This window comes from Cinclus cinclus, chromosome 27 (genome assembly GCF_963662255.1).
Source record: "Cinclus cinclus chromosome 27, bCinCin1.1, whole genome shotgun sequence".
In the NCBI taxonomy this organism is placed as follows: Eukaryota; Metazoa; Chordata; class Aves; order Passeriformes; family Cinclidae; genus Cinclus; species Cinclus cinclus.
Genome location: NC_085072.1, coordinates 6,989,031 through 7,001,544, shown reverse-complemented (window position 1 = coordinate 7,001,544; position 12,514 = coordinate 6,989,031). Strand labels below are relative to the sequence as shown.

At 48.6% G+C, this 12,514-nt stretch overlaps 1 protein-coding gene across 1 annotated transcript in view; it reads left to right on the top strand.

Annotated features, from left to right (window-relative positions):
* The window catches only part of IGFN1 (immunoglobulin like and fibronectin type III domain containing 1), a 29,060-nt gene that overhangs the window by 9,381 nt on the left and 7,165 nt on the right, over nt 1-12,514 (top strand). Inside the window, exons 10-21 of the mRNA XM_062509563.1 lie at nt 840-1,011; nt 1,616-1,888; nt 3,527-4,214; nt 4,287-4,708; nt 4,796-4,846; nt 4,901-5,536; nt 5,594-7,798; nt 9,063-9,187; nt 9,598-9,739; nt 10,170-10,466; nt 11,090-11,389; nt 12,267-12,440. Of these exons, the coding sequence (XP_062365547.1) occupies nt 840-1,011; nt 1,616-1,888; nt 3,527-4,214; nt 4,287-4,708; nt 4,796-4,846; nt 4,901-5,536; nt 5,594-7,798; nt 9,063-9,187; nt 9,598-9,739; nt 10,170-10,466; nt 11,090-11,389; nt 12,267-12,440 (5,485 nt within the window). The remainder of the gene's footprint in view (nt 1-839; nt 1,012-1,615; nt 1,889-3,526; nt 4,215-4,286; nt 4,709-4,795; nt 4,847-4,900; nt 5,537-5,593; nt 7,799-9,062; nt 9,188-9,597; nt 9,740-10,169; nt 10,467-11,089; nt 11,390-12,266; nt 12,441-12,514) is intronic.

Here is a 12,514-nt window from a genome sequence, read left to right as displayed (position 1 = left end):
CTATCCCAGGTTTCTCTAAGCCCCGTCCAGCCTGGTCATGGACACTGCCAGAGATCCAGGGGCAGCCACAGCTTCTCTGGGTACCCTGTGCCAGGGCCTCACCACCCTCATGGGGCAAAAGCTACTTTCTTATGTTTGACTTCATGCTCCTTCAGTTTGAGACCATCACCCCAACAGTGTCTTTCAGGCTGCAGAAATTCTACAGTTTCATATAAAATTTTATTAACTTTCTCAGGTGTGTTACTGCACTATAACATCCTCTATGAAAGAATATCTCAGTGATGTAAAACATTCCCTCTAGATCCATAGTCCCAGGGATGGGATCCGTAGGTGCCCAGTGCTGGGTGTGTTTTTCTGAAAGATGCTTTTTAGTCAAATTGCTGTTAGAGGCTTTAATCCAGTGGAAATTAGAATGCCCTGAAGGGGAGGACAGACTAACTATGAATCTTCTGGATCAAATATATGACATTAAGTCTATGAGCCACAATTTGGTCAATGTAACCCAAGTGTGCTATAGAAAGTGGTGAACTCTCCTGCTCATCCAGCTATGAGGGTGATGAAATCTAAGCCAGGAAAGTATTTTTTTCTTTGTAGCTGCAGGAGCTGTGTATTAATTAAGCTTCAGACCACTATGGGGGTAGCCAGGAACTGCTGTTTGCCAATTTTCAGAGCCTGGTGCCCTTCTCTGTGCAGGATTCACTACCCAGACAGTGCCTGTGTGCTGCAAAGAGCCCTGGGCACTGTGAGGTTACTCATTTATATCAACAAGGGTATTGTAGCACCAAGCTGTCCCAGACTGTTTGAAATGCCTGGCACTGCTGAGCCTTTGCCCTCCCCAGGATGGCGAGCGGCTCCGGTACGGGATGGGGGATGAGTACAGGAAGCACTGCCTGAGGAGAGTTGGCAGGAGGTACTACTTCACTGTCAATGATGTGCAGCCAGAGGATGCAGGGGTGTACCAGGTCAGGGTGGAGGACGTCCCTGTCTTCTCAACTGAACTGGATGCTCAAGGTAAGGAATTCAGTTTGATGCATGTGATGTGCAACTGTGACAAAAGTTTATTTTTTTTCTGGAAAATTGTGTCTAGGACAAAGTGCAACACTCAGTAACTCCTGACCACCACAGATAACTGGTTTTGTGCTGCCCAGTAAGGGCTCCTCGTCGGGCACAGGTGAAAAGGAGCAGGAGGGTGATTAAGTGCTTTAGGTGCGGCATTTGCAGCCCAAGGGAGCTGGCCTAAGATCGAGTACCAGTCTGGCTGTGGGTGACAGTGAGCACACTCCTTAACCTACCCCATATTACAGTTTGCTTCTGTATGCTCAGAATAACAACAACAAATTCAATCCAAGTATTGTGCTGCAGGAACACATCTATGACTACAAACTGGCAGCACATCGGTGCTGTGAGGTACTAATGTCTCAGGAGACAATAAAGACAAAAATCTGCTTTTCTGAAGAATTGGGCACAGAAGCACATCTGAGTTTTCCCTTTTTCTCAGTAACCCGACGCTCAGAGGCACCACAACCTCCAGTTCTTTCCTCCTTCGGCTGTAACAATTTGACTTGGAGCACAGAATCAGCTGTTTCCTTCCCACAGCTCTTGTTTTCCCCCACAGCCATCCCAGCGCGGTTCCGGCAGCCGCTCTCGGACGTGTGCTGTGCCGAGGCCGGGGATGCTGAGTTCCAGTGTGTGCTGTGCACGCCCTGCCACAAGCCCCTGTGGCTGCACAAGAGCCACCCCCTTCAGGCCAGTGACAAGCACCAGATGTCTGTGACACCCGATGGCCTGACCCACAAGCTGATTGTCAGGAACGTGGGGCCCTCGGACAGCGGGCTGTACACGCTCGACGTGGGACAGGGTTCCTCCAGCGCCTGGCTCCTCGTGGAGTGTGAGTGCTTGGCAGCAGGTTGTTCCTGTGGTGTGTTGGCACAAAACATTCTTCTCACTGCCTGATGGCTCAGGGAGATGTTGCTCTGCTGGAAAATGAATAGCTGAGCTTCTAATTCTGAAATTATGGCTGAGAAAACTGGGTGTGTTCAGTGTGGAGAAGAAGAGAGACACTGGACTTTTCCAGTGCCTAAAGGGGCTCCAGGAGAGCTTCAGGGGGACTTTGGAAAAGAGATGGAGGGGCAGGACAAGGGCAGGGTTAGATGGGATATTGGGATTCCCTGTGAGGGTGGTGAGGCCCTGGCACAGAGTTCCCAGAGAAGCTGAAGTTGCCCCTGAATCCCTGGAAGTGCCCAAGGCCAGGTTGGATGGGGCTATCCCATGGGATAGTGGAAGGGGCAGGTGATGGAATGAGCTGAGTCTTAAGGTCCTTTCCCATCCAGACCATTTTGTGAATCCATGATTCTAAATTCTGTTTTGAATTTTTCAAAACAGGTCTGGTTAGACCCTCTTCAAATGAGACCAGTATTTCCTCTTTTAATTATTCCTAACAAATACTATTGGCTTGTTTGCTCTACAACTATGATGAAGTAGCATATTCTCCATCAGTTATCAAAAAAATGCTCCCTGTGTCCCCACATGTTTTTGAAGAAGCTGTCCCAGTGATCACAGCAGGCAGGGCCTCTGGGAGCTTTTGATACTGTCAGTTCTACACTACCAATGCCATTATTCTTGCTAGATAATATTTTTCACTCCCAATTAGAGTTAAACATGCTGGAAGAAGCTCAGAGGAAGCTGAGCAGCTGAACATTCAGTGCAGGCACATTGACAGTCACCTGGCTTATATTTGTTTGCTTATGAAAAGTGGTTCCTTTGATTCCCTTTGACTGCTTTCCTTTGGGATCCTCCTGCACCAGCAGAAGGGGTCTTGCTCACAAAGGCCTCTCCAAAGCAATGTAGGTTTCTGAAACAAAGAAACTGCCCATGGATTTCAGGGAGCTGTGGGCTCTGATAAATTATATCCAGCCTGGAAACCAAAGCAGTGAGTGACCTGAGAACAGCCTGAATTTCAGATTAATTCAAAGCTATTCACAGATCTAAAAGCTTTAGTCCTCAGGTTGGGCATCCCTAAACTAGCCAGATGTGCAAGCTGCCTCCAGAACACTGAAATCCCTGTTCCAGGGTGGGAACTGATGGCTTATCTATACTTGGAATATTCTGTAACTCCTCCATAGCTGGATGGTGAAGGCAGATGGAATTAATGAATCCCACACACAATCTCAGGCCTTCTAAATCAGACCTGCCATGCTGGAAGTTTCTTTTTCTGTTAATTTTGGTTTGTTTGTTTGTTTGTTATAATGAGCATGTTTCCATTAAAAAACAATGCATTTTAATTAAAAATAATTGTCTTTAATTAACATTTCATTGTCTGAATGTGGCATTGAAAAAATTCAGGATTTGAAATTATTTTAAATTTATTTAAATGTATTATTTGTGTGTCCTAAAATGAAATTTAAAAAGTGCTAATACATTTTCGTTGGTTGTTGATGCAGTGCATGACCTATTGATTTTCTGTTATTTTGTTTCCCTCTTTTTCTGTAAATTGTAAATCTGCTCCCATGAAACAATTCAACTTCAGATGCCAAAGGAAAGAGGCAGCAGGATGAAGGAGAAAAGACTGAAAGGGAGACATCTGAGTGGCTGAAAGAAACAATGGCAGACAATGAAAGGGCGAGGAAGCTTCGGCGACAAGAGCAAGCTGCTGCTGAAGATCGTCCTTCCTTTTCCACATCATCTGGTGTGGAGAAAAGTGGCTGGTACAGAACTGGTCAAGGCAGCAGCCGAGGCAGGGGCCAAGGACACTCCATTGATTCTGATGATGGAATCCAAAGATTTTTGGGAAAAGAGGGGCTACGCAAAACCCACATAAATGGAGAGGTGGTGTCTGGGCAATTTTCTGGAGCAGGCCTAGATGGAGATTCAGCAGCCAATGATGGCAGCATCTTTGGACTAAAAGGCTTAGAAGGCAGAAGCAGGTTAAGGCCTGTCCATAGCATGGACTCTGTGTCAGGCAGAGCAGGTCCTGGTGGTGCAGTAGGAGGGGCAGGTGAATGGAATTCTGTGGATGGCAGAGGTGAGGGTGTGCTGGGTGCTGCTAATACTGACATGGATGATGGAGAAGGTCTGGGCTCTCAGCATGAGAAGGACTTAAGTGATGCCAGTTACAGAGCTGGTTTTGGGGGTGCTGGCAGTTCGGGTGCTGGAAGTTCTGTGCCAGATGGGCTTGATCCTGATTCAACTGGAGTGGGAGCCAGTGTGGGTGATCTGTTCAGCAGGACTGGTCCAGGATCTGGAGCTGGGTGGAATGTTGCAAGTGCTGGAATGTCAGGAAAAATGAGGTCCCCCCACAGCAAGGATGGGCATCCCACTGTGGGTGATATGAATGGAGCAGGTATAAACAGAGAGGGACAAACAAGAACTGTCTATGGCAAGAATGGCCTGACGCCTCATGCTAGTGGTCACTTAGGGCAGACAGGAAGATCTGGCTCATTGTGTGGGCCCCGAGGCCTTCCAGGTGGAGATCAGGCTATACCTGGTGCTGGTGGCAATTCCAGAGGAGAAATGGAGGCTTTCTATGGTCCAGATGGTCAGGCACTGGGAGCAGGTGATGGTGTTAGTGGTGCAGGAGGATTTGGATCTCCATATGGAAAGGATGGTCTCCCAGCTGGAGCAGGTGCTGGTGTTAGTGGTGCAGGGGGGGTTGGGGGTCCCTATGGAAAGGATGGTCTCCCAGGTGGAGCAGGTTTTGATGGGGCTGGTGGTGCAGGGGGATTTGGGTATCTATGTGGAAAAGATGGTTTCCCTGCTAGATCTGGAGCTGGTGGAGCTGCAGGTGGTGATTTTGGAGGTGCTGGTTCTCCCTATGGAAAGAATGGTCTCCCAGCAGGACCAGGTGCTGGTGGTGCAGGAGGATTTGGGGAGGCTTTATATGATGGTCGGCCACTTGGAGAAGGTGGTGGTGGTATTGCTGGTGCTGGTGCAGGAGGATTTGAATCTCCATATGGAAAGGATGGTCTCCCAGCTGGAGCAGGTGTTGGTGTTAGTGGTGCAGGGGGGGTTGGGGGTCCTTATGGAAAGGGTGGTCTCCCAGGTGTTGGGGGTGCTGGTGTAGGGGGATTTGGAGCTCCCTATGGAAAGGATGGTCTCCCAGCCGGGGTTGGTTTTGGTGGTGTTGGTGCAGGGGGATTTGGAGCTCCCTATGGGAAGGATGATTTTCCCATTGGAGCAGGTGTTGGTAGCGCTGGTGGTGCAGGAGGAGTTGGGGGTCCCTATAAAAATGATGGTCTCCCAGTTGCAGCAGGTGTTGGTGGTGCTGGTGGTACAGGAGGAGTTGGGGCTCCCTATGGAAAGGATGGTCTCCCAGGTGGGGCTAGTGGTGCTGGTGCAGGAGGATTTGGAGAGGCTTTGTATGGTCCAGATGGTCGGACACTTGGAGCAGGTGTTGGTGCTGTTGGTGCAGGGGGATTTGGATCTCCCTATGGAAAGGATCGTCTCCCAGTGGGAGCAGGTTTTGGTGGGGCTGGTGATGCAGGGGGACTCAGATCTCCCTATGGAAAGGATGGTCTCCCAGGTGGGGCTGCTGGTGCTGGTGCAGGAGGATTTGGAGAGGCTTTGTGTGGTCCAGATGGTCGGCCACTTGAAGCAGGTGTTGGTGGAGCTGGTTCTGCAAGTGCCAGGGGAATTGGAGGTCCCTATGGAAAGGATGGTCTCCCAGTTGGAGCAGTTGTTAGTAGTGCAGGGGGAGTTGGGGGTCCCTATGGAAAGGATGGTTTCACAGCTGGAGCAGGTGCTGGTGGTGCAGGAGGAGCTGGGGGTCCCTATGGAAAGGATGGTCTCCCAGTTGGAGCGGGTGCTGGTGTTAGTGGTGCAGGAGGAGCTGGGGGTTCCTATGGAAAGGATGGTCTCCCAGTTGGAGCAGGTGCTGGTGTTAGTGGTGCAGGAGGAGCTGGGGGTCCCTATGGAAAGGATGGTCTCCCAGTTGGAGCAGGTGCTGGTGTTAGTGGTGCAGGAGGAGCTGGGGGTCCCTATGGAAAGGATGGTCTCCCAGTTGGAGCAGGTGCTGGTGTTAGTGGTGCAGGAGGAGCTGGGGGTCACTATGGAAAGGATGGTCTCCCAGTTGGAGCAGGTGCTGGTGTTAGTGGTGCAGGAGGAGCTGGGGGTCCCTATGGAAAGGATGGTCTCCCAGTTGGAGCGGGTGCTGGTGTTAGTGGTGCAGGAGGAGCTGGGGGTTCCTATGGAAAGGATGGTCTCCCAGTTGGAGCAGGTGCTGGTGTTAGTGGTGCAGGAGGAGCTGGGGGTTCCTATGGAAAGGATGGTCTCCCAGTTGGAGTGGGTGCTGGTGTTAGTGGTGCAGGAGGAGCTGGGGGTTCCTATGGAAAGGATGGTCTCCCAGTTGGAGCAGGTGCTGGTGTTAGTGGTGCAGGAGGAGCTGGGGGTCCCTATGGAAAGGATGGTCTCCCAGTTGGAGCAGGTGCTGGTGTTAGTGGTGCAGGAGGAGCTGGGGGTCCCTATGGAAAGGATGGTCTCCCAGTTGGAGCGGGTGCTGGTGTTAGTGGTGCAGGAGGAGCTGGGGGTTCCTATGGAAAGGATGGTCTCCCAGTTGGAGCGGGTGCTGGTGTTAGTGGTGCAGGAGGAGCTGGGGGTCCCTATGGAAAGGATGGTCTCCCAGTTGGAGCAGGTGCTGGTGTTAGTGGTGCAGGAGGAGCTGGGGGTTCCTATGGAAAGGATGGTCTCCCAGTTGGAGCAGGTGCTGGTGTTAGTGGTGCAGGAGGAGCTGGGGGTTCCTATGGAAAGGATGGTCTCCCAGTTGGAGTGGGTGCTGGTGTTAGTGGTGCAGGAGGAGCTGGGGGTTCCTATGGAAAGGATGGTCTCCCAGTTGGAGTGGGTGCTGGTGTTAGTGGTGCAGGAGGAGCTGGGGGTTCCTATGGAAAGGATGGTCTCCCAGTTGGAGTGGGTGCTGGTGTTAGTGGTGCAGGAGGAGCTGGGGGTTCCTATGGAAAGGATGGTCTCCCAGTTGGAGCAGGTGCTGGTGTTAGTGGTGCAGGAGGAGCTGGGGGTCCCTATGGAAAGGATGGTCTCCCAGTTGGAGCGGGTGCTGGTGTTAGTGGTGCAGGAGGAGCTGGGGGTCCCTATGGAAAGGATGGTCTCCTGGCTGGGGCTGTGGCAGGAGCTGCTCATTTTTCTGTTGGAGGTCAGGAAGCAATGGGATCTGGCCGTGGCATGGATGCCATGCTAAGTGGAGCTCCAGGATATGCAGGAGGAGAGGGCTTTTCTGGGGAAGGCTTTGCACTGTGGGGTGCAGGGTCTCTCTATGACAAGGACAGAGGGTCAGCTGTAGCCATGGCTGGTGCAGGTGGAGTTTGGGGATCAGGAAGGAATGAATGGGACTCAGTCAGTGGTAAAGGAGGTGTGGGAGGTGCTGGTGGACCAGGTGGTGAATATGGCCTGGATGCACATCTTGGCAGATCTTTGAGAGGTCAAACTGGAAAGAGCACTGCCAGTGATGTCAGAGGACCAGGGAACAAAGGTTCAGCTGGTGACAGAGGGTCAGGTCCAGGAGGAGACAGGGGAGAGGGCCAAGATTTCAGACAGTTGGGTTCCCTTTATGGCACAAATTCTGCCTTTGGAGGAGCAGGGAGTAAATCCCATGACAGATCTGTTGATGGGAGTAGTTCAGGTGGGTTTGGTGAAGGTCCACTGAGTTATGGCCAGATGTCAGGTCCTTGTGGTGGACCTCCTTCAGCAAACCAGAGAAATGAGGAACCTGGCCTGGATCTTAAAGCAAACAATTTCCTGAACAACACAGAAAGCACAGGACAAAGGAGACGGAGTGTCCTGGATGATCTCAAAGGTACGTGGTAACTGGTGACTCCTGGTCTTTGCATTTTGACACTCACATTCCTAATCCTGCAAAGAAATGGGATGTTATGGTTTAGATAAACACAACTCTGTGTAGAAATTTGCTTGTCCCTTGATCTGTTCCTAATTCTCCCACTGACTGGCTGTTTGATCCTTATACAGTTTGCTCTGATCAAACGGCCTTAAAGGTCTAAATTATTTTCTTTGTCTAAATCAGGTCTCATCTCTTCATTTGTGTTTCACGTATCATGGAACAGACCAGTTCACAAATATATTTGTTCCCATAAAGTTTCAAGGAATATCATCGTGTTTTTTGATACTGTTCCAATTCAAAACTGAAAGTTTCACTTTATTTTTCAAACACCTACTGCAAAGAACTGTGTTTTCCAAGTTCTGGGAACACTTATATGCCTGCTTATATATATATATATATATATATAATGTAAAGAGCTCTTTTCTCTTATAACATCAGGAATAATAAGGTATTGCATAGAGTAAGAGGGGAGTATTGTGTTTGCAGCCATTTGGGCAAGACTTGTGGCTCCACCAGCAAGATGATGTGAAAATTGTAGGAATGAGAAATTTCAGGTGTATAATCAGAGAGAAATATTCATCTAATGGGATTGTTCACAAGTTAGGAATTGTCATTGCTAAACCATAAGTACAAACAAGGAAGTAAAATCATCAAAACTGAGGTTCAGGAGAAAGGAGTGGGGTATATATTAGAGGAGATAATGATGGTAATGGAGAAGAACTTGGGAAGGGAAAGAGGAATACAGGGGTGGAGAACAGTGTGCCTGGGGCTGTTTAGGGGGATATGTTGGGCAGCCCGTGTGTGGTCAGTGCAGAGGAAGAGGAGGATGAAGCAGTATATCCACACCCTGGAGCAGCCTGTCCACTGTCTTTTTCCACTGTCTGTAGAGGGAACCAGGACAATTAGCATAGACATAAACTAGCAAATCCAGAGCTGGATAATGTGATTTTTGATGAATCCATTGCCCATGAGGTGGATGTTGGGACACAGTTGATGTTGGGATGGCTGTGTGTCCCACAGGGCATTGAGTGTACCCAGCTGGCCCACAGTGAGGTGGCACAAAAGCTTCTCCTGACCAGAAGGCTTTTATATTTTTTTTTGTTTTTTTTTGGTTTTTTTTGTTTTTTAAAGCTCCTTTCCCCTCACGTGCGTATGAGTTTTCAGCTCTAGGTGTCTTTGTAAAACAGACTTAGCTTCTTTCCCTTCCTTTGTGCCTGTTCAGTCCCGCGCTGTTACCTCAACAAGCAGCTGGCAACCGTGCGAGTGCTGAAGGGGGACCCAGCTGAACTGTCCTGCACTGTCAGCAAGGACAATGTGACAGGAACCTGGTTTAAGGATGGCCTAAAGGTGGGTTCCTCAAGCTTGCTGCTGGCTTTGGGTAGCAACGCTCTGCTCTTTGGCTCTACTTCCTAAGGGTGGTGTCAAGGTCCCTGACAGTCACCTGCAGTCTGAGTGGTGCCCTGGAAGGGTTCACAGAATCCCAGAGTGGTTTGGGTTGGAAAGGACCTGATCCAGTCCCTGGGCAGAGATATCTTCCCCTAGACCTAAGCCCCGTCCAACCTAGCCTTGGACACTTCCAGAGATGGGGCAGCCACAGCTTCTCCAGGCAACAGAATACCACAATATTGTCATTAAATATGCATGACATTCATAAGTCTTTTCAACTGCTTTTCAAATTGTAGTCTGTCCAGTTTCAGTTTGGATTACATTTTTTCTTTTTTTAAAAAAGGGTAAGTCTCTGTCCTTTTACTTTGTAGTTAACAAGCATGGATGGAGTTGTCTTTGAAAAGAAAGGTCTTGTCCACAAACTGATCATTAACAAAGTGGAAGATATTCATGCTGGGAAATACAGGTTTGAAGGTGGAGATGTAAAAACTGAAGCTTCAATTTTTGTTGAAGGTGAGTCTACTCAAACCATCAAAGCAGCATGAGTTGGGCTTTAAATGTAATATATTTACTCAGAGACATGTCATTGAGATAACTTATTATAAAGAATTACAAGATAAATAGGAAATACTTTTTGTATAGGTTGGTTAATTTTGCATTTGCAAATTTAACTAAGGACACTTCTGTCAGCAACTCAAAAGATTTTGGGGTGCACAAAGCACTTTATCAGGGCAGATTCTTCATACTTGCGTTTAGTGTGTTGCCTATTTTGTGATACCACAAAATTTTGTGATAATTATCCTGTAGCAAAGTACAATTAAATGTTCAGATCCAGGTGTTCTGAGCTTCTGAGCATTGCTGGCAGCACCATAAGAGGATCCCTTCCCTCCAAGGTGAGCCTCCTTGAACTGTGGTTTTTAATGACCTTGTATCACCTGCTTAGATCCTCCCCAGGTGGACAAAATCCTGCTCAAGAACTTGACCAGTGTCCCCACGGTGGCCAAGGCTGGGGAGGGATTGAAGCTGCGGATCCCATTTGAGGGTCGGGGGCCCATCAGGGCAGCGTGGCTGAAGGACAGGATGGAGCTAGGGGATGACACTAGGATCCGTGTGGACAAGACAGACACCTGCACCATGCTGTCCATCTCCAGCTGTGACAGGAGGGACTGTGGGGATTACAAAGTCAGGCTCAAGAATGACAGTGGTGTCCTGGAGATCAACCTAAAACTCATGGTGATAGGTAAGATCCTGTAACATTCACTGTGGCTTTCACTGTAAAGCTTAGTCAGGGAATCCATTCACACTGGTGACAATCATATTTGGAGTGACTGGGTATTTCGAGAGGAACAAGACTCTGTATATTGCCCCAAAATCAGGGTACAAGGAAAGATTGCTAAACGTGCCTCTTGCCCTTTAGTACAAGGGAACACAAACCTAGTTTGTTTTTTCATGGCCTAAGCAGCTGAGTTTTGAATGTTCAGATGCTGTGGGAGATGTGGCTGTACACAACATGCAAATCTGAAATAGGATATCAAGGTCCAATTCAGCCCTCCCATAAATATCTGGGTTCCTTTGAGAGAACAGAAATTATGTTTTGCCTGTATTAGCAAGCTGAACTGGTGCAAAGTTTATGAGAACAGTTGACCCAGGGAGAGCAAGGGCCTGGCTTTCCATCTTCTCCATCAGAAGTTAGAAGACTGCAAGTTTGGAAGAGGCAATTCACATGCCCAGCCCTTATCCTACAACTGTGTCTGTATTTCATCAGGAAAGGTCTCCCAGCTGGTGAGCAAGAAACAGTGTCTGCTCCAAACCCAGGAGCAGGTCTGGGTCTGGAGCTGGCTGTGTCTTTGTTCATCTTCCCAGACAAGCCACAACCTCCAGCAGGACCCATCAAAACTGTGGAAAGATCTGCTAACAACATCACGATCCAGTGGAAGCCCCCAGAGGATGATGGGGGCAAACCAGTGCAAAGGTATCTCGTGGAGAGGCAGCAGGTGGGCAGGAACGACTGGGAGACTTTGGGAGAAACCCCCAGGAGCTGCACCAGCTTCACCACAAGCAAAGTGGAGGAAGAGATGAGCTACTACTTCAGGGTGAGGGCTGTGAATGCTGAGGGAGTGAGCGATGCGCTGGAATCAGAGGAAGTGAAGGCTGCTGGTAAAGGTGAGGAGAACTTCTCATAATCCATAATTAAAACTGGGAAATTCATTATTAAAGCTGGCATCTAAAGAAACTCACTGCATTGTGGATGTTGCTACAGATCTCAACTTCAGTGTTCACACAAAGCTGTGGAGGTTGCTCAGCAAGGACAGCACTTTGCTGTACTCTCTGCTTAGGCTGAGTGAGATGTAATTATTCCTTGGTCATGCTCTATTCTGGATTGGAAAGGAAGTTTCATGGGGGAAATACAAAATGCATCAGATCAATGGAGATTTTTTTGCAATGTGGCTGCAAAGGAGACATGTGAGGCCTTTTCTTAACTCCACAGACAAAGGAGTGTCTTTGTATGTGCAGCACTTCTCAGCATGACCACTCCATTCCCCTGATCTCCAAACAACTGAATATTGTCTTTGTCCTTCAAGGAGTTTAAATACTAGAACAGGTTTGCCATGAGCACAAATGCAGTACTAGAGAGAGCTATGTTCAGTTCTAATTATTTTCTTTCTCCATTCTCATTCCCATGATTCTGTATCTTGAACACTTTAGCAGAAGGCAAAGAAATCCATTCTGTTACCAGGTTCTGCTATTGAAAGCGAGAATGATGCTGACTGTTCATGTCATGCAGGAATGGCACTCCCCATCAGGCATTGTCAGTCCTGATGACAGAGGGTCTTTTGTGAAATCCAAACTCAGCAACAGAGTCCATGCTGGATCCAGTTTGTGTGGGGAACAGGATCCACAGCTTCAGGTCTCAGCCAGGTTTTCAGAGCACATCCATAGGAATGCCTGGGGGAATCTGGAAGAAGAAATTGCACACAACACCATTTTATCTTGCAATAAAAACATATCTGCTAATAATGAAGCCCTCATCTCTTTGTAGCTTCCCCTGGTGCCCCAGATGCCCCCGAGATCATCAGTACCAGCAGGGACACCATTACCATATCCTGGAAAGCTCCTTGTAAAACTGGTGCTTCCCAAATTACGGGATACATTGTTCAGAAACGCAAGAAGGGCACTGTGACCTGGCTGCCAGTCACCAACGTGCCTGTCAAAGGTGAGTACTCTGACTCCTGGAACAACCTGGTGGATTTGAAAAGGTAAAAATGTCAGCTGGGTTTAGAAGCTACA